This window comes from Propithecus coquereli, unplaced genomic scaffold (genome assembly GCF_000956105.1).
Source record: "Propithecus coquereli isolate 6110/MARCELLA unplaced genomic scaffold, Pcoq_1.0 Scaffold111, whole genome shotgun sequence".
Lineage (NCBI taxonomy): Eukaryota > Metazoa > Chordata > Mammalia > Primates > Indriidae > Propithecus > Propithecus coquereli.
The window spans coordinates 2,128,971-2,150,663 of record NW_012135081.1 but is presented as its reverse complement, the minus strand read 5'-3'; the positions used below and the strand labels follow the sequence as shown (position 1 = coordinate 2,150,663).

Genomic DNA, 21,693 nt, shown 5'->3' with positions numbered 1-21,693 from the left:
TTAGAAGCTTGGAAAAGAGAATGGGACTAGGCCGAGGAATAAGGAGCATCTAGTAAAGTTTAGATGGAAAGCCTTTAGAATGAGGTCAGGACTCGAGCCGAGCTTCTGGGACAGGGCCAGGCACAGCACTTGGTGTAGGTGCAAAGAGGGAGAAATGCCACAGAGAAATGCTGTTTTGAGACTTGTCTAAACAGATTATTGACATAAACATATCTTTCTTCCTTTTCTCTCCCAGGGTATTGTGCTGGGATGTTACTTTGGGCCTGCTGCACTCTACATCTGGGCAGTGGGGATCCTGGCTGCAGGACAGAGCTCCACCATGACAGGAACCTACTCTGGCCAGTTTGTCATGGAGGTACGTGTGGTATGGAATAGAGAGAGAGAGAGACACAGCCCTTTTAACTCTTTTTAATCCTATGTTTCTGAGGTCTATCCTGAACCTCCCCGACCCTTTCTCTGTTCTTTGTTCCAGACGTTAATCCTGCTCTATATTTTCGTCCAGGGATTCCTGAACCTAAAATGGTCACGCTTTGCCCGAGTGATTCTGACCCGCTCTATTGCCATCATTCCCACTCTGCTTGTTGCTGTCTTCCAAGATGTGGAGCATCTAACAGGGATGAATGATTTCCTGAACGTTCTGCAGAGCTTACAGGTGAGGAGGGAGCCAGGGAAACTTACATCCCATTTAGTCAGGCAGCATTATGTACTGCCCTTGGGTACTAAGCCTAGTGCTGGGTGCTGGGGAGCAATTGAGAGGAAGAAAGAGGCATGGTCTGCAGTAAATGTATATGAAATTCCTGGCATCCAAAAGTCTTTTAGAAATAGTTTGGTATTTTTAAGCCTGTTGAATGGGAATTATGAGCTTTACTGACATGTAGAAGACACAATTACAGTTTATTAATACAAGCCACCATTAAATGAACATACAGGACGCCGCACTAGGTCCTGTAGAGGTTAAGAAGACAAGTCACATACAAATATTTGTAAAGACACAAAGATACTTGGGATCTTAATCGATGCTAGGTTTATGACAGCTGTACACATTGAACAAAATGCTTCAGCATGTTGGAATGATAATCATTTCTCATGGAGAAGATGAGGCAGGGTTCATGTTTCCCTTTCACTAGCCACGCGGTTCTCTAGGGTGATATGAGGACCCCTAGTAGCCCCGTCTGATCTTACTTCTTTCTTTTCCAGCTTCCCTTTGCTCTTATACCCATCCTCACGTTTACAAGCTTACGGCCAGTAATGAGTGACTTTGCCAATGGAATGTGAGTATTCTCCTCTTAGTTCCCCAAAGGGGATAGTGATATGTGGGAAAAGATGTCTTCATCCAAGAGGCCAGTGAGACATGATTCGTATAGGGGAGATATACGCTTTGAGAGGCGATTGCTAGCTGCTTACTCTTTGGCTTAGAAAAAGGAGACTGTGAATGTAGCAAAGGAGGAAGCACATTTTTCATCTCGGGGGATGAAAGCTTTCAGCTTTCAAGGCTTTAACTCTTCACCTTCAGCCACTGAAGTTTGAAGTACCTTAATTCTTTGTTAAATTATTTTAATGAAAAAGGCACAAGCTAGTACCTTTTATATATATTCATTTAAAAGGATATATGGGTATTTTTGCATTTCTAGGGATGTAAATACTAGGGATTATTCGATGGTATTTTCCCCGTTTCTCCTTGTCTTGGTCTGACTTTAGCCCATTTGACCTAATCTGGAACATAATAAGAACCATTTTTCACTTCATTTTGAAATGCCTCTGACTCCTTTCCTGTTTATCCAACAAGATGCAGTTTCCTTTTCTGTTTATGGCCGGGTTGAACTAATCCATCAGTGACTGTGCTCATTCCCTTACAGAGGCTGGAGGATTGCAGGCGGGATCATGGTCCTTATCGTCTGTTCCATCAACATGTATTTTGTAGTGATTTATGTCCAGGAACTAGGTCATGTGGCATTATACGTGGTGGCTACTGTGGTCAGTGTGGCTTATCTGAGCTTTGTGTTCTACTTGGTAAGTCCAGGCTGGAGGTGGTAGGGGCACAGGTATCAGGGATGGTAGAGGTGAGACTGACTGACATTTAGAAGTGAACAGATCCAAAAGAGCACATAGCAATCTACCTGCAGGTCTTTGAGACAAGTAATATGGAATTATCAAATCAGCTATTTATGAAACAATATTTCAAACCATAAAATTCACTTTGGTTCCTAAGATCTGTCATTTTTCAATTTCTGTTACTTCTATATGTTTTCCATTTTTAATTCCTAACAAGAGAGCATAGTATGTTTGAGGAAAGGAGGGTAGCAGTACAGAGAGTGGAGAGTGGTACAAGATGGAGTTGGAGAATGGGCAGTGTGATTTAGAGCTTTGGGGTGGGACACATGTGGGTGCACAGCCCAGCTCCATTCTACCACTTACTAGCTGACCAAGGAAATAAGCAAGGAGAGATGTTCTCTCACTGGATTGTTCTACAGTCATTTTAAAAAATCATGGCTATAGAACCACAGCTACATGGAAAAGGTATGTAACATTTATACAGAGATTATCAAAAAAATTTTAAGTCTAAATTATGTCAAAATAATAATAGTAATTGTCTTAGGAAGGTGAGATTATGGATATATTCTTCTCTGTTTTCCAAATCTTCCTTAACTTTGCTTATTTTAATGAGAAACAGCCAAAGCAACGATAATAGCAAGTCCACCCTCAGATGGAGGGTGGAAACCTGCTGTTGGTATGTGGAAGACTTACGTGGTCCCCATGCCAATATGCCACATGCTAGGTACTTGATTGAGAAAAATCACTTTAGTAAATATTGAAAAACACCTTGGATCGATACATCCCTTCTCTTTCTCTTCCCCGTAAATCTTGCGCACACAAAGATTGTACTGACTGTATGATCTAGGGACTGCCTTCAAGGAAAAACCAGGAACTGATTGTGTCCTTGACAGGAATCGTTTTCTGAAATTCACTGCAGAAGTTAGGGGAATCCTTTCATAATGCAAATTGGATATGAAGGTACCAAGTTGTCCTCAGTCAGCCTGAGACTAGTGAGATTGTTGAAGACCTAATTTTCGAGGTGAGGGCTGATTCTAGAGCAGGTTGCTGCTGTTTAGCTCCAAAACAGGAACTTCACAGAGCAGCTCAGGAGACTATGCCAGTTGGATTAATCTGTGATTCATTCTCCCCATTATAAGGAATGGGGAGGACTGGAGAAAAGTGGTCTTCGGGGAACTCCCAGTTGGATAAAAGAAACCACAAGCACAAAGCAGTAGGACAGAGAGAACTCATTATTGATAATAAGATGGAGAAACTACGTGGAGGAAGACAGATTTCAGGATTTTTTGAAGGAGGAGTGGAGTTGGGAGAATGACTCGTGCAACCTGTGGTGGTAGAAGAAGGGCAAAGCTGGATATTCAAGGAAGGGAACAGGTCTGCATTTGAGCAGCTGTGTGAGCAGTCATGGTGGGTAAGAGGGCTCCTCGAAGAGCCTGGCGAATGATGACCATATTTTATCTTTCAGGGTTGGCAATGCTTGATTGCACTGGGCATGTCCTTCCTGGACTGTGGGCACACGGTAAGCATCTCTAAAGTCCTGCTGACCGAAGAAGCCACCGGTGGCTATGCTAAGTAAACACTGGATTAGTCTGTCTGTCTTCCACAGGTAGCCATCAGAGCCAGTGTGTTTCTATGGTTTACTGTGTGAACATAGCTAAAAGTATGTGCTGATGCACAGACCGCATTTAGGACTCAAGTGTTGGTTGGGGGAGACTTTCTTTCATATGCGTTTCAAAAATGGAATTATTTTTCTTTTCTTGACATCCTAACCTGGGAACTGGATTAGGTAGGATCTTTGAAAAGCTGACATTTGCCGCTATCATTCCAACACTAAACTCTTAAGTAGCTGCCCAAGGGCTATCTAGCTTGTTTTATCCTTCTGAGAGGTAATCATGTATGCATGATTCTTGACCAGGCCATATGTTTCAAAAATGTTTGGAAAGTGCAAAACAGTTTTCATAATACAAACAGCTGAATGAGTATACAAGTTTTGTTTATCAAAACAGAGTGGATTTTCATAGGCAGAGAAATTCTTTTCTTAGGCATACCCTTTCAGTTATTGTAATTATACAAAAATCTCAACTAGGGTGGTCATCCAGATGAAATATAAAATTAAGAGACAGGCTTAGGATTCTTTTAACTTATTTCCACTTTAAATTTCTGAGTGGAAGTTCGAAGGGGTGAGAAAACAAAGGCGAAAAGTGGACAACTAGCAAAACTCCCCTGTAGGTGGTCGTTACTAATCACCTTTTGAAGATCTTCTCAGAGACTGGAAGCTTATCAGGGTTTTCTTGGGAGTCCTGATTTTAATAAACTTCATGTTAGTATAGAGCTCTGCTGATGATATTTAGTCTTGAGCACATACAGTTGTAAAACCTTCACTTTCCTCCTCCACGAGGTGGTGATAGAAAAAGATGATAGCATTTATGAACTGACATTCTCATGTGATTTTGGGGGTGGGGAGAAAAGACTCAAAGGAGGAAGAAGAGCCATCTGTTTTATTCCTAAAAGCCACGTCTCACCAGAATTCATCATGTTGTTCTGATGCACCACGCTGCCTCCTGCCCAAGATGACTCTAAGGCAATATCAGGAGTTGTGGAGCTAATCATTGGAAGGCCCGCTCACTGGCTGGCTCTCTCTCTCTCTCTCTCTCTGTCTCTCTCTCTGTCTCTCTCTCTCTCTCTCTCTCTCTCTCTCTCTCTCTCTCTCTCAGCAAGTCAGTAGGTGTCGCTGTGGTTGCAGTGTTGTGTCTGTCAGCAAGGTTGAACTGGGCTACCTCTCTACAGCTGTTTCCTCAGAGGGAAAAACTTTGAGACCAGATGTTGGAGCTCTGGAGTCAGAGGAAATGGGTGTCTTCGGCATGCAATTGCTGTCCTTTAGCCACTTGTGACATTTTTACATGTGAAGCCTGAGACTGTGGTTATCTCAAATCAATCACATTTGTCTGCTAGAGATAAATAATCGAAAGTCTTTTATAGCCATTGACGTGATGAGAACAGTAATGGGAATAGCATTGAAGGACTTCTCATTTTTGGAGCTTTCCTTCTGGAGTCCTGGTTGATTGATGTTCTCTGTTCATCTGAGCCCCCAAAGGCATTATTACTGATATTTTGCACATAGTCAAAAGTACAGACTGGATGGACTGTCTTTTATAAAGCATTAAGGGTACACTAGTGTGTTTTACTGACTAGACATTTTTCCTAGCTTCCCAAATAATAAGAGTACAGAATCATGAATGACAGTTCCCGTAACTGTTCCTCCTCATATCTGACCCTCTCCCCCTATGACCATCATTCCCCAAACTCGTTGTAAAGGTACTCTGTGAAGATAATCAGGGACTGACATCCTAAGGCATCCCTGATTGTCATGGAGGAATGGACCATTGACCTTTGGATTTTGGCATTTGTATCTGGACAGGTGAGGGTATTTTAAGGTACCTCGCAGCACAGAGGAGTAACTCCTTTCTCCATCTGAGGAAACTGTGGAATTCCTTTTCGGGTTGGGAGCCTCCCTGGAGGCCTCAGCCATTTGGGAGATAGGACCTTCAGGCTCTTCTGTCCATATAGGGAATTTCAGGAGAAATCCCATTTGGGTTGGAAGTCTCAACCATTCATTTGGGAGAACAGGACCTCCGACTGTTTGTATTTGGCACTCCCTAGGCTTATTTGTTGGAACTACAGTGCGTTTGGAGTGTGAGTGTGTTTGTGTGTGTGACTATGGAAATAAGAATTCAAGCCGTAAATGTACAAGTTGTACAGTGGGAATTCTCCGTCTCTGCCGTTTGGGCTTTTACACCATTTGGACCTAGGACAGATCCATGGTGGTAATGGTTGCTTGGAGATGAGATTCTTGAAAACTTCTCTCTAGTCTCCCTCTGCAGAAATTTGATTGGAAGTATTCTATTTGTTTTCAGTTTTATTTTGTATAATGTGGTGTTCCCAGGCCTGTGGTTGAAACCTTTTAAATTTCTCTTTGTATTGAGTGTTTACCTATATTAGTATGTTACATATAAAGGTACTGTCTATGAGAATGTTTAAAGAGATGCCAGGTTTTTTAGGATTCCAGGTGGCCTCCACATATTATGTTCTGTTCTCAGGCACATGTTTAAACTGATGGGCAAATTAAATCAAGAAAATTTCAGAGTTCAGGTGGACAATCTGCCCCTTTGGAGTTAAAATGAAAAGTTTGTTAAACTGTCTTTTGCCTGCTGAAGCTGCAGTTGCTAAGTTACAGGTGTTGATATGGAGCTGACTGAACTAAGTTATCACAAATTCAAGGCCAACCAGGAACAGCCAGTTACTCATTTGAAACTGAAGGAAAAAAAAAGGTTAAAGACGCCATTTTAAAAAGAAAACCCAAATTGTCATGAAAGCTGCTTTACCCAAAACTTTAGTCTATAATTTTCGTTACATTACCTATTGAGGCAACTAAAGTTTGGCCATGTGAACAAGTCCCAACTTTGTCAAAAACAATTTGATCCAACCATGTTTTACAAACTGGTCTGAATATGGCTATGAGCCTATAAAGAAAAAATGGCATATTTGTATAATACTGCCTGGCTCCTGCACTCTCTGAGGTCTGGGGAGATGTGGCCCCTTAATGGCTCATTGAGCTGCAATACCATTCTCCTATTAAATTCATTTTGTCACTGTGTTGGGAAACTGGATAAAGTCCCTGATGTACAGTCTTTTATGCTTCTGTATCAAAACAAGCCAGATCAAATTAAATATAAGATTCTATACTGAGGACAAAAGCTTTCAAGAAGGTCAGGAAACAAAATGCCAGATCTAAAATCCCCGTCTTACCAGCAGAAGAAAATGGCCATGATGAAGAAGACCTCTGGTGAGCCGTAGCAGCAGCTCTAGCTGTGCCTGTGCCAGCTCAGGCTCAAGCTGAGGCTGAGGCGCCGGCGGCAGTGGTGGCTCTGGCTACAGCTCCGATTGCTTTCAGAGCTCCCTCTGCCAACCCTGCTGCCCGCCTTATGGCTCTAGGCCCCTTTCTTCAGCCCCACTGGCTCCTCCAGTGCTCTATCCTTCATTTTCTTCCTTCTCTGAGAATAGTCGGGGGAAGCATGGGGACATGGTCTCTCCTTCACATACCCAGCAGGGTACACGATTGTTCGGGGTCCTCCCTCCTCCTCAGCAGGGCAATTTCCTTTAAGACACGTCCCTGTAGGAGGAATAAATGAAAATAAAAAACCAGCTGGATTAATATGGGTTTATAGCCCATTTACCACTTCTGATTTGTGTAATTCGAAACAGAATAACTCTGCGCACAGGGACAATCCAAAGCCTATAACTAATCTGTTTGAATCCATTTTCACCATACATCATGCCACATGGACAGATGTCCAGAGCCTGCTTAACATACTGTTAACCTCTCAGGAGCATCACATTATCCTGGAAAAGGCTCTAGAAGAAGCTGACCAAGTACATACAGAAGACCCAAATAACCAGGAGAGAGCTCGAGCTAATCTGGCCATCCCTATGCATGACCCCACTGGGACTCAAACAACGGAAATGAAGGTAAGATTCAACATTTTCAAGACTGCATCCTGGTTGGGCTTAGAAAACAGTCTCCAAAATTAAAAGCCTGAACAGGCCAGGTGTGGTGGCTCACGCCTGTAATCCTTGCACTCTGGGAGGCCAAGGCGGGAGAATCGCTTGAGGTCAGGAGTTCGAGACCAGCCTGAGGAAGAGCGAGACCCCCATCTCTACTAAAAATAAAGAGAAATTAGCCAGACAACTAAAAATAGAAAAAATTAGCCGGTGTGGTGGCGCATGCCTGTGGTCCCAGCTACTCGGGACGCTGAGGCAGAAGGATCGCTTGAGCCCAGGAGTTTGAGGTTGCTGTGAGCTAGGTTGATGCAATGGCACTCTAGCCCAGGCAAGAGAGCAAGACTCTGTCTAAAAAAAAAAGCTGAACAAAGTTCAGGGGATAAGACAGGAAACAGATAAAAATCTATCAGCCTTCCTAGGAAGGATTATGAAAGCATATCAAAAATTCACTAATATAGAGGTGCGGCGGGGGAAGTAATAAAAAAAAATTCACTAATATAGATCCAGAAAGTCCTGGTGATTCAATGTTAATTAACATGACCTTTCTTGGCCAGAGCATGCCTGATATCCAGCAGAAGTTACAGAAGTTAGAGGGGGTTCTTTCCTTGCCCATATCTCGTTTGGTTGCAGTAGCCTATAAAGTCTTTGTAAACCGTTAACAGAAAAAAGAAATATATGTGAAATGAGACAACAACAAAACGTTTGGCAACATTCTGACAGAAAACACTAGGGAGTCCGCTCAACCGGAACCACTACCCCACAGAGGAAAAAGATTAAAAAGAAAAATTTCCTTAAAAAAGGACCAGTGTGCCTACTGCAAGGAGATGGGTCATTGGAGGAAGGATTGTCCTAAGTTACCACAAAAGAGTAATGGGGAGCCTACTGTACAATGAATGGTGCTGAATGCAGAAGACATGAAATGATGGGTCCCTACGGCTCCCCAGAATTCTCGGGAATTACAGCCAGTGATGAATATCTCCCACTAGGAGCCCAGGGTAACCACAAAAGTAAGAGAAAGTGATTGAGTTCCTAATTGATACCAGTGCAACTTACTCAGTTTTAAACTTTAAATTAACTAAGCTTACTAAAGACTTAATGCTGGTGACTGGGTTATCTGGAAAACCCTCCCAAAAATATTTTCTGCAAACACTGGATTATTATTGGGAATTCTTTCCTCACATGCAGCTTTCTGTACATGCCTGAATACCCTCTCCTACTGCTGGGTAGAAACCTTCTCTCTAAATTGCCGGCTCAAATAATCTTTCAGAATAAACAAGTGCATATTGCAGTTCCCCCAAAACATGCTTGTGCCTTGCAAGCAGCTCTCCTCGCTCCCTTGGCTGTCCCTCAAGAGCTGCCCACTGAAGTCCTCAATCAAGTAAACCCTGAGGTTATGGGCTACCGGAAACCTGGAAGGGCACATTGTTCATATCAAGATAAAACCAGCAATTTCTCCCCCTCCACTCAAAGAGTATCCATTAAAGCTTCAAACTAAGAAGGGCCTTCAACTCCTAGTTATGTATGGCCTTTTTAAAATATGGACTTCTCCACCTTGTAGCTCTCCTTATAACAGTACCATTTTGTCAGTTCAAAAACCTTGAACTCATGAACATCAGTTTGTTCAGGATCTGAGAACCATAAATCAAATAGTGAAAGACATTTATCCTATGGTATCTAATCCTTATACTCTTCTCACCACTCTGTCTGGGAATTTCACTTGACTTTCAATGATAGACTTAAAGGATGCCTTCGTTTATATTCCCCTTGCTCCTGAATCACAAAAACTCTTTGCTTTCAAAAGGGAGGACTTAAGGACTGAAACCAAATGTCAGTACTGTTGGAGTATCTTCCCCCAGAGATTAAAAATTTCTCCAACCATCTGTGGAGAAATTCTAGGTAGAGATTTAAGAGAAGTAATTTTAGAAAAGGGAGTGATTTTATAGTATGTAGGTGATATTTTATTACAAGTGAGAGTGAAGCTGAATCAAGACAGCATACTGGAACTGTATTGAATTTCTTGGCTGACAAAGTATAAAACATCCCAGAGAAAGGCCCAAATCACACTGCCCATTGTCAAATACTTGGGATTTAAGTTGTCTCAAGGGACTGGTAACCTACTCCCAGACTGGAGGGAGACTATAAACAGGGTAGCAGTCGCCACTCACAAGCAACAGGGAGGATTCCCTGGAATGGCAGGGTTTTGTTGGCTTTGGATTCCTAGCTTTGGCTTAATAACCACACCTCTCTATAAAACCTTAAAAAGAGAGGTAAAGGAGCCCCTTACTTGAATAGGAAAATGTCAAAAGTTTTTTTTAACTATTAAAGAAAAACTGATAACTGCCCTGTTCTGGGCCTCCTGAGTTTGCACAAGCCTTTTGATTAGTTCATCCAAGAAAGACAAGGAATTAGACTGGGGGTATTAACCCAAACTTTCGGAATTCATAAGCGTCCCATGGGTTGTTTGTCTAAACAATTAAATATACTAGCAAAAGGATAGCCCACCTACTTGAGAACAGTTGCCGCTACTTACAATATTTTACAAGAAGCTGAGAAAGTTATGCTTGGACAGCCAGTAATGGTTCATACTGCGTGTTATGGTTACCCCTACTAGAACAAAAGGGGGGCTATTGGTTAACAGCTGGCTGATTAGGCAAATATCAAGCTACTCTGTTAGATAATCCTAATGTAACTTTAAAGACAGTGTCCACCTGAATCCCACCACCTTGCTGCCTGTAGACTCTCACTCCCCAGTTCATGATTGCATTCAAATCATTGACCAAGTATACTCTAGCCTTCCGGAGTTGACTGATCAGCCTTTGTCAGACCCAAATGAAGAATTCTTCACAGATAGGAGCAGCTTCATAGAAAATGGATAAAGCAAAGCCAGGTATGCTGTAGTTACCAACCAACAAGATGTATTGAAGTTTACCCCAACAAGACTGAACGGGCATCAGAAGTCAGTAAGGCTGTTTTAAAGGAAATTATTCCTAGGTTTGAACTTCCATCAACTCTCCAAAATGATAACAGAACAGCTTTTATTGTCAAAATCACTCAAAAAATATCAAATATCAAAAATTTTATAAATCAATTGGAAATTACATTCATCATGGAGACCTCACTCTTCTGGGAAAACTGAATGGATAAATAGAACTTTGAAAAAGACCCTCCAAGATTTGTGAAGAGACCAATTTAACTTGTAACAAAGTGTTACTTCTTGCCCTGTTAAGACTTCAGGTGGCCCCCAGAAGTAAATTGGCACTTAGCCCCTTTAAATTTTTATGTGGGAAACCATTCCTAAGAGCTTCCAGCCAGGGCTCAACCAATGATTCAAGGAGATGGAGGCTTGTTCATATGTAAAACAACTTTGTAATATGCTAACTGCTATTTCTGAATTTACTTTGAACAGGCTCCAGTTTCTAACAAAAGTGCCCCTTCATTCCATAAAACCAGGAGACAAAGTATTACTGAAAACCTGAAGAAAGCAACATCCTGAAGATCAACTACAGCCACAGTGAATTGGCCTATTTGAGGTGCTCCTGACAACTCACTCATCAGTCAAACTCTCAGGAGTTAAGCCATGGATTCATCACACTCAAATAAAAGAGGCACTCCTACCAGAGACCCCATGCCTCCAGCATTCACCACCTTCTGAGGGACTGGAAAAACAGTGGGCTTGTAAACCCTTAGAGGACCTAAAATCACTCTTCCACAAAAAAAATAAGTAGCATCAAATTATATACCCTATACATCTTATTTGTTCCTTGGGAATTTTTGCTTGTCTGATAAAACAATTCTTTAGTAAAAATTTCCCAAGCTATTGCCTCCTCTGCTAACCTATCTAACTGCTGGGTTTATCATCCAAAACCTCATTCAGTGCAAGACCATTTTAAGCCTGTTCTTGTTCCTGTATCCAGTTTCACTAATGTACCCTCCTGTGTACCCTCCTGAACTTACAGAAGCCTGCCTCTTGGATTACTTACAGAGTATGACTAAACTCCGTACTCAGAGGTTCCATGTTTCTTTCTTACACAGCCCCTTATCAGATGTTATATACTAAAGAAACCCATACTCAAATAAGTGTGCATTCTACTGGGCAATGGGTTTCTCTAAATTGACCACTGATTGTAAAAACTCTACTACTAGCTTTTCTGTACCACCCTCTTTAGATTATCTCATTAACAAATGTTCTAATCCCTCAGACAAGGACCATGAGACCCTTGTTTTTACCATAGTACATCAGCAAAAGCTATGTTCTTAAAACTTTAGAAAACTAGCAACCTGTCAGCTCCTAGAGGGACAAAATCAACTCCCTTACAGAGACCCTTGGTTTAAAAATTTAACCCTAATGCTACCTAACAATAGTTCTATAAGCCTTCAAACAGGAGCAGGTACTATTTGTGCACCTCTTGGATATATTTTTGTCTATGGAAACAAGAAAGAAACTCCTTGGACTTACGATTGCTTAAACAGCTAGTCAGTAGAGGACACTTGTTTATTAAGAGTCCTCACAACACCCTTTTCAGTCCATAACAGATCTGAAATTGCTCATTGGACCAGCCTCCTAAAATTGTTTTCACGAGTAACCAGGGGAATCTTAAACGGAGATTCCATCTGGGAAGCCCCAAGACAATACTCCCAGGAGGAATCCCAGATGGAGATAATTACTTCTTGGGGCCTACCCTACTGCCCTGGTGGGCAGTAGCAGCTCACCAACTTGTGCTTCACAACCTATCTATAACCTTAAAAATGATTGTTAATGAAACTGCGTTAGCAATAGCTGCTCAACAACATCGTTAAACTCTTTAGCTCCAGTGGTTCTTGATAATGGCATTGCTCTTGACTATATTTTAACAGAACAAGGAGGTATTTGTGTTATAGCTAATTCTTCACATTGGACTTACAGTAATACCTCCACAGAAGTAAAAACACATGTTAATAAAATTAGACAACAAACTTCGTGATTACAAAAGGTTAATAAAGATGATGTAGGAATAGGAGATTGGTTCTCAGAACTATTAGATTCCTCAGAATACTCCCTCCATTCTTTTAAAGATCTTAAAATTTAGCCTTTCTCTCCTACTACTAACTTTCTTAATTTATCTCATTAGAAGTATCTTAATTGGCCGAGCGTGGTGGCTCACGCCTGTAATCCTAGCACTCTGGGAGGCTGAGGCAGGCAGATTGTTTGAGCTCAGGAGTTTGAGACCAGCCTGAGCAAGAGCAAGACCCTGTCTCTACTAAAAAAAAATAGAAAGAAATTAGCTGGACAACTAAAAATATGTATGGAGGCCAGGCGCAGTGGCTCACGCCTGTAATCCTAGCTCTCTGGGAGGCTGAGGCGGGTGGATTGTTTGAGCTGAGGAGTTCAAGACCAGCCTGAGCAAGAGTGAGACCCCGTCTCTACTAAAAATAGAAAGAAATTAGCCAAACAACTAAAAATAGAAAAAATTAGCCAGGCATGGTGGCGCATGCCTGTAGTCCCAGCTACTCGGGAGGCTGAGGCAGAAGGATTGCTTGAGCCCAGGAGTGTGAGGTTGCTGTGAGCTAGGCTAACGCCACGGCACTCACTCTAGCCAGGGCAACACAGTGAGACTCTGTCTCAAAAAAAAAAAGAAGTATATTAATTAAATATAGATTAAAATGTTTTAATACCACAAACAAAAATACTTAAGTGATGGCACTAGAAACTTTCGATCATTTGCCTATGACTCATGAGCACTTTCAGCAATGGGTCAAAACTTTCATTTCTCATACCCTAACAACACCCCACTTCAGCAAGGAGCAGCTAAATCAATCAATGCCCCGATTCCCTAAGATTGAGGAATAAACCAAGAAAAGGGAGGAAGTTTTAACCGAATAAGCAGGAAATAAGCAGGAAAATATTTTCTCAATAATGTTTTTAGTTCCCTCTGTTTCAAATGAGTTTTCAGTGTTCACATTATGGCTGGGGCTGGCAGCTCTAAGTGGTCTTGACTGCAAGATTTATCTCAGCCCTGGTAACTTAGCAGCTACAGTCTCAAATTAGACAGAAAATAGAGAACTCTTCAGTAAAATTTGCAGACCAGAAATTTGTTAACTTTCTGTTGCAATGATGCATTCTCTTTTGAGTTTCTTTCCCAGGAACGGGCGAACCTCCTATAAAGCCTCAGACCACCTGTGTGTCCAGGAAAGACAAGTGATACCCCACCGCAGACTATGCCCAAAGACCCACTGAGCCTGCACACAAGGCTGAAACAATGACCAATATTAACCCCTACCTCATTATAATACTAACATCTCCACCCTGGGAAGGACATATCTGCCATTTTTTGATCATGGGACGTGTGTACTAGCATGATTTCCCACTGCGCTTGTGTGCCCTGCATTCCACCCCAAACACACAATGATACTCACATCCTGCAGAAAAACCCCCTGATCCTGCTGGTGGTTGGGGAGCAGATTTGGGGCGATTCTTAACCTCTCCCTCTCTGTTGATGTGTCCACGGAAATAAATCCTTTCCTCCTTAACAATCCTTGCTATCTCAGTAATTGGCTTTCTGTGTGGCAGGCAACAGCGAACCCCCCTTGTGGGTTCCTAAACAGGTGTACAAGATGGAGGCAGTATGGTGTCGGAGTTGAGTGCTTGCTGGCTCCCAGGTCTAACATATTTGTGTTCAAAGCCTGGCTTTGCCGCTAGTTAGTGCCCCTAGCTATGTGTCAGGAAATTACTGAACCCTCCTAAACCTCAAATTCTAATTTGCAAAATGAAGATAATAATAGTTCCTACCTCATGAGTTTATTGTGAGGATTAATGCATGTTTGTGGAATGTGAAATGCAGTGTTTGCCACATAACAAGAATTCAGTTAACGTCAGTTCCTCTGAGAAGTGGGCACTAAGAAGACAAAAGTGCAGTGTGTGTATGTTGGGGGAAACAGGTGCCTAAAGGAAACAGTGGGGCTATGGTAGAGTCTAATTGTAAAATCCATTGTTATTTTTAGATTTCCTAAACTCAAATAGGCCTTTTCCCTCCAAGACCTCAGTCATGGGTGATTTTACAGGTGCTTCTATTTTCCCGTGAAGGGGGACCAACTGCCCCCTCCAAAATGTGCAGAGACAGCTTTGCCTTAGGCAACTTATCTGATGTAGAGGATGGACAGGAGAGAGGTCAGGTTGTAGTGATATGACTTTCCTGCTTCAGAGAAGCCTGAAGCAAAGAGATCTTCATCTGGAGTCCTGGAAGATCCCTCGTTCCCTCTGACTCAATGATTGTTCTGTATAGGACCAGAGCTGCTTGCTGGAAGCCTACCTTGCCTAATTTGAATTGACTACTGCTCTTCTTTCTATTCTAAGGTTTTTATGATACTAAGCAGATTTTCTTTAAAACTACTAGAAAACTGCCTGCTACCTGAAAGCAACAACTGCTTTCTTCCTTTCTATATCTCACCCCATTCCAGTGCCTTGTCTTTTCAGGTTTGCCTTCTAAATCATTTCCCTGAGGCAAATTTTCCCTATTTTTTCAGTTCCCCTCCTCCCAGAATGAGAAATTCTGGGTTTGCCCTGGATTTCTTTTTTGCAGTCTCAGGGTTTTTTCCTGTCTTTTTCTTTTCCATCAGGCACCGAGTCCTGAGTTTGGCTGGCTCTGCTATCTGCCTGTGGTTCACTGATTGACCAGGCTGATGCCAGCGGTTCCCTCAGATCCCAAGGGATAGACAGGGCGGCATTTTCACCCACACTCTGAGACTCCTCGTAATTGCATCAGTGCTGCACGTACCTACGTGGAAAATACATGTGGACTGTCAGGTGTGGCGTTAATTGGTTTCACCTCCTGTCTCAGTGGAGCAGAGTCCTAGTGCACTTGTACCCCTGGTACAAGTGCCTGAACCTGCTTCACTCCAAGGGGAGCTGTGAAGGGAAGTCTTGCTCTGCCCCTTTCATCCACTGGCACTCACAGGCCCACCACCAGCTCCTGCTCCTGCCAAATGGGACAGAAATGAAATCTTGCAATAAAAGTTTTTGAACTCAATAAATTGTTAATGAATGTCTAGGAGTGTCATGGTTCAGTCAAGGTCTGGACTTTGAAGTGTCGCCCCAGTTCTTGGCCTCCTGGCTTGGAGGAATCGCAAGCCTTGGCCTGAAGGAAGGAGAGAGATGACAGACACTCAGCAAGTATGCATGAAGAATTGATCATAAGGGAGGTTTAAGGGTCCAAAGCGAAAGTACATTTCGTCCGGGGAACTGGGTCTGACTCTGCAAGTGGAGAAGACCCTAATTAACTCTAGAATTCCTCCTTTTATGTTAGTAGTTTATGCTAAAGGTTAGTTATAATTACTCACGACTATATGTCATGGGGACTGAATTTTTCCAGGTGTGGACATACCTTAAGGTTATGTTCCAGTCATTTCTTTCTCACATATGATGTGATGATGATGTGATAGGATGTGATGGGGAAAGTCCCTGGTTAAGGTGTTTTTCTATTTTCTGATTGGTGGTCAGTGTTCCATCATCTAATCACCCTATTCTTTAAGACTGAAATAACTGTTTCCCCTGGTTATTTTTCTGTAACTATTTCCTCCTTATTGTTTTCCTATAACTGTTTCTTCCCTTTGTTTTTTTGCCTCTATCATTCCATTACCTCTGACCTGTTTCACTGTCCCTCATGTTGGGGTGGAAAGGCTAGTAGGTGCTCATGGCAAGGGTGTTAGTGAGAGAACTCAGAGGATTGATCTTTAATTGTTACTGGGGAAATGGTGGGATTAGGTATTTTCCTGTTATTTTTGCAAGGCCGCCCCTTTCACCTAACAGGAGTGGCAGATACATGTGCTTCCCTTTTCATGGCAGGTCAAAGATGAAATTTGATTATGCTTTGGATTGTGTGGTTTGCCTCTTGAAATTCTTTCTTTTGTTTTTATATGAAGGGGGAGGTTATGAGGAGGGGTGGTCAGTTTTCTTGTTTTTTTGTGTGTGTGTTGTTGAGAGAGAGTCTCACTCTGTTACCCTGGGTAGAGTTCAGTGACGTCACTGTACCTCATGGCAACCTCCGACTCCTGGGCTCAAGAGATCCTTCTGCTTCGCCCTCCCCAGTAGAGAGTAGCTAGGACTACACGTGGTGCCACAATACCCAGCTGGCTTTTTTTAAAATTTCTTTTTGGTAAAGACGGGGTCTCACACTTGCTCAGGTTAGCCTCAAACTCTTCAGCTTAAGCAATCATCTGCCTCAGACTCCTAGAGTGCTAGGGTTATAGGCATGAGCCACCGCACCCAGCTATGAAAAAGTTCTAATAACCAATGGTTAATACAGTTTTCTGACACTCTCTCAGACCTCTGAGCAAGATTAAATCTTATTCCAAAAAAACTTAATTCCATTTCTTTTTTCTTATGTGCTAAAAATGTTGTAAAAGGAAAATAACTAAGAATACTATAATATTCATGTATGTATCTATCACCCAAAATTAATATATACTATCATAACTATTTTCTCCTTCCAAGTCCCATTCTATTTCTTTTCTCCCTCCCTTTAATTTTAGTTTTAGTTTTTGTTGTTGTTTTGTTTTTCTGAGACAGGGTCTTGCTCTCTTTTCCGGACTAGAGTGCTGTGGCATCATCACAGCTCACTGTGACCTCAAGCCCCTGGACTCAAGAGATCCTCCTGGCTTAGTCTCCCCAGTAGCTGAGACTACAGACACGTACCACATGCCCAGTCAATTTTTTAATTTTTTGTAGACAGGGGCTTCCATTGCCCAAAGTGGTCTCAAACTCCTGACCTTAAGCAATACTCCCACCTGGGCCTCACAAAGTGCTAGGATTACAGGCATGAGCCACCGTGCCCAGCCTCTCTCCCTTTAAGCAGTCCCTGTATAGCAGTCTGCTTTTAACTCTGTGAGAGTGTGTGTGTGTCTATGTGTGTATACATACAAATAGTATATGGTTGTTTTTTTTTAAGATACAGGGTCTGGATATGTGGCCTCAAATTTCTGGGCTCAAGCTGTCCTCCCACCTCAACTTCCCAAGTAGCTACATAGTTCATGCCATTATACCTCGTAATGGTATTTTTTAATGTTTTAAATTTTATTTATTTTATTTTTACAGATTTATAGGGTACATGCGCAGATTTGTTACATGAATATATTTTGTAATGGTAAAGTCTGGGCTTTTTGTGTAACCCTCACCAAATTAGCATACATAGTACCCATTAGGTAATTTCTCATCACACACTTCTCTCCTACTCTCCCATCCTCCCTTCCGAGTCTCCAATGTCTATTATTCCATTCTCTGTTCCATGTGTACTCATTATTTACCTCCCCCTCATAAGTGATAACATGCAGTATTTGCCTTTCTGTTTCTGAGTTATTAATATTTTACTTAAGATAATGGCCTCCAGTTCCATCCATGTTGCTGCAAAAGACATGATTTTATTCTTTTTTTTTTTTAAAGACAGGATCTCTCTCTCTCTCTCTGTTGCCCAGGCTGGTGTGCAATGGTGCAGTCATACTTCAGCCTTGAACTCCTTAGCTCAAGTGAGCCTCCTGAGTATGTAGGACTACAGGCACTCACTGCCACACCTGGCTAATTTTTTTAAATTTTTTATAGAGACAGGGTCTCATTATATTGTTCAGGCTGGCTTTGAACTGGCCTCAAGAGATCCTCCTACCTCAGCCTCCCAAAGTGCTGGGATTACAAGCATGAACCACTGCACCCAGCCAATTTCATTACTTTTTATGGCTGAGTAATATTCCACGGTATATATGCCACATTTTCTCTATTCAGTCGTCAGTTAATGGACACTTAGGTTGATTCCATATCCTTGCTATTGTGAATAGTGCTGTGATAAACATGTGAATGCAGGTATCATTTTAATAGAATGATTTCTGTCCTTTGTGTAGGTACCCCGTAGTGGAATTGCTGGATTGAACCTAGTTCTTTGAGAAATCTCCATGCTCTTTTCCACAGAGGTTGTAAATAATTTACATTCCCACCAGCAGTGTATAACCATTTCCTTTTCTCTGCATCCTCACCAACATCTATTGTTTTTTGACTTTTTAGTAACGGCCATCTGACTGGTATAAGATCGCATTTTCTTTGCATTTGTGATGATCAGTGATGTTGAGCATTTAAAAATTCATTTAATTGGTTTCATGTGGCACTTATTTTTCTGCGTCTTGTTTTGTTTCCCTTAACTTTACTTTCGAAATTCATTCAGACAGATCAAGTTCATTAATTACAGCCGCTGTGTGGTGTCCCATCACATGAATACACCGAGATTCATTTACTCATATGCCACTGATAGACATTTACGTTGTTTTCAATGTGTCATTATTACAAACACAATATTGTAGAGAAAATCCTGGAACATGTCTCCTTGTGCTAACATACAAGAGTTTCTCTTAAACAATGTTCAATGTTTTCATTTTGTTTTGTTTTGTTTTTTATTTTTTGAAACAGGATCTCCCTCTGTTGCCTGGAGAACGCAGTGGTGTTATCAAAACTCACTGCAACCTTAAACTCCTGGGCTCAAGCACTGTTCCTGCCTCAGCCTCCCAAGTAGTTGGGACTATAGGTGCATGCCACCATGCCTTGCTAATATAAAAACATTTTTTTTTGTAGAGACGGGGTCTTGCTATGTTACTCAGGCTCAGAGCTTTTTATTCAAACCACTATGGATACATATTTTATATTAAGACCCAATTCATGTATGCAATAACAGTTTAACAAAATAATACCTGCCCTTGCTGCAGGCTATTTCCTACTCTATTGCATTCTATTCTATTTAATTTTTGTAAAATGCTGGACATGACCCACTAAATTGATTTCATGACCAATTAATGGATTGAAAAACAATACTCTAAGACTGTAGTCCCCAACCCTGGGGCTGCCGACTGGTACCCGTCTGTGGCCTGTTTGGAACCGGGCCGCGCAGCAAGAGGTGAGCAGCAGATGAGTAAGCAAAGGTTCATCTGTATTTACAGCAGCTGCCCATCACTCACCATCCCCCTCCACTGCCCCAGGGTCTGTGGAAAAATTGTCTTCCACGAAACCAGTCTCTGGTGCCAAAAAAGTTGGGGACTGCTGCTCTAAGGTATATATCCGGAAGTAAACTTTACAGACCAAAGGGTAGGTGCATTTTTAACTTGAGTAGATATTCTCAAGTTGCTCTCCAAAGTGGTTGGGCCAATTTTGCAGGGTATGAGTTCTAGTTTCTGTACATTATCACCAAGACTTAAAATGGTGAGACTTTTAATATTTCTGGTGTTTTTAGCGACAGAGTCTTGCTCAGTCACCAAGGCTTAGTGCAGTGGTACCATCATAGCTCACTGCAGCCTCAAACTGCTGGGCTCAAGGCATCCTCTTACCTCAATAGGACTATAATGCATGCACCACCATGCCCAGTTAAATTTTTTATTTTTATTTTTTTAAAGTCGGGGGTCTCGCTACATTGCCCAGGCTGGTCTTGAACTCTTGGCCTCAAGTGATCCTTCTGCCTTGGCTTCCCAAAGTGCTGGGATTACAGGTGTGAGCCACTGTACCTGGCCAGACTTTTAGATTATTGATAGTCTAATACATGGGAAATAAATCTCATTGTCAGTTTAATTTGCATTTTCCTGATTACTAGAGAGGTGGAGTGGATTTTATTATTTAGATATTTAATATTTAGATATTATCATTCGTCATTTGAATTTCTTTTGGGAACTATCTATTTATACCTTTTGTCCATTTTTCTGCTGGCTTGTTTATCTTCTTTATTATTATTAGTTTGTAGGAGTCCTTCACAAATACTAGCTACCACTCTTTTCCAGATATACATGTGGCAGATACCTTCTCCCTAGCTCCCTGTCACTTGTATTTTAACCTTGTTAAAGATGTACTTTAGACAGGAGTTTTTAATGTTGATTAGGGTCAACTTTATAAAAATTGTGCATTATGACTTCTGCTTTTTCATAATTTGATTTTTAAAATTCTATCTTAAGATCATAAAGGTACTATATTTTTTTAAAGATAATTTTGAAGTTGGTTGTTTTGTTTTCATTTTACAACTTGAGATCTTTAATTCACCTGTTTATTTTTGCCCACTCCTTTTCTGTCTTCTGAGATTTCTGGGGCTCACTACGGGATTCTTCACCATCTTTGGCACTCTAGGCACCTTACCTCCTCCCTCAGAGTCTTTCTCCTGGAAAGAAGACAAGAAGAATATAAATGAGGCCTCAGGTTGTTGAAGGCCTATAAACAAAAAGCAAGTGGAAAAGATGAGTAAAGGGCCTCATCAGGAGGAATCTCTGCAAAAGATGATGCCTTAGGGTGGTTCTTCATCCTCATGCTGGGGCCTGGGGATCCTGGAGGAACACTTGTTTGTGGGGAGAAAAAAAAGAATGTCTCAGACGGTTGGCCCTGAAAGGAACAAGGTACAGACTTCTGATAGAATCTTTATGTCCTATGTTTAAAGCCCTTCCAGTCTACTTTCTCATTTTACCTATCTTCCCTACCGGCAAACCCTGGGCACTTTTTCTGTGTTGCACCAGAAGATTGTGAAACTGAAGCACAGGGTTACAGAGAAGTTGTCATGAATCTAAGATTAGAACCCAGGTCTCCTGACCATCAGACTGAAAGGTTTCAGGACAGTCTGCCTGAAACCAGTTTTTGAGAGACAAATTTTAAAAGGAGGTTAGCATCTCCAGAGGTGCTGTATTCCAAAGTTACAAGAAGTAGCCTTTGATTTTCCTAATTGCAGTCATCAAAAAGCATCATCAAAAAGCATTTACCAATACCTGTTTGTAATTGGCAATTAAGGTAGACAGTGAATTAATTTAGAATGTATTGTTCATGAACATGGTTTAAGAATTTATAGCATATAAAAATTAATAAAACAGATAAGCAAAGGACTTATCATATGATAATGAAAAGGTAGACCAATCCAGAACTACTGTAGACAGTAAAGAATTAACATCAAACAGAAGTCAGTGCAATTCAAAGATAAGGGCATCATTAGGTGAAGAGCATTGCCTAGTAGGGATTGATTATAGGGGTTCCAAGTTCAGGGCAAGTCAGGGATCAGCTAGGGAGGGCGGGCCTCTTGCCTTCTGACTTCTCCCACCCTCTTCCACCCTCCACAC

The 21,693-nt window shown here is 41.6% G+C and overlaps 1 protein-coding gene across 1 annotated transcript in view; it reads left to right on the top strand.

Annotated features, from left to right (window-relative positions):
* LOC105815021 (natural resistance-associated macrophage protein 2-like) overlaps window positions 1–15,259 on the top strand; it is a gene marked incomplete at its 5' end in the record, with an annotated part of 40,252 nt that extends 24,993 nt beyond the window's left edge. Inside the window, 8 exons of the mRNA XM_012650145.1 lie at window positions 236–355; window positions 473–652; window positions 1,198–1,271; window positions 1,857–2,010; window positions 3,518–3,571; window positions 7,438–7,578; window positions 11,018–11,049; window positions 15,205–15,259. Of these exons, the coding sequence (XP_012505599.1) occupies window positions 236–355; window positions 473–652; window positions 1,198–1,271; window positions 1,857–2,010; window positions 3,518–3,571; window positions 7,438–7,578; window positions 11,018–11,049; window positions 15,205–15,259 (810 nt within the window). The remainder of the gene's footprint in view (window positions 1–235; window positions 356–472; window positions 653–1,197; window positions 1,272–1,856; window positions 2,011–3,517; window positions 3,572–7,437; window positions 7,579–11,017; window positions 11,050–15,204) is intronic.
* Window positions 15,260–21,693: the final 6,434 nt, after the last annotated feature.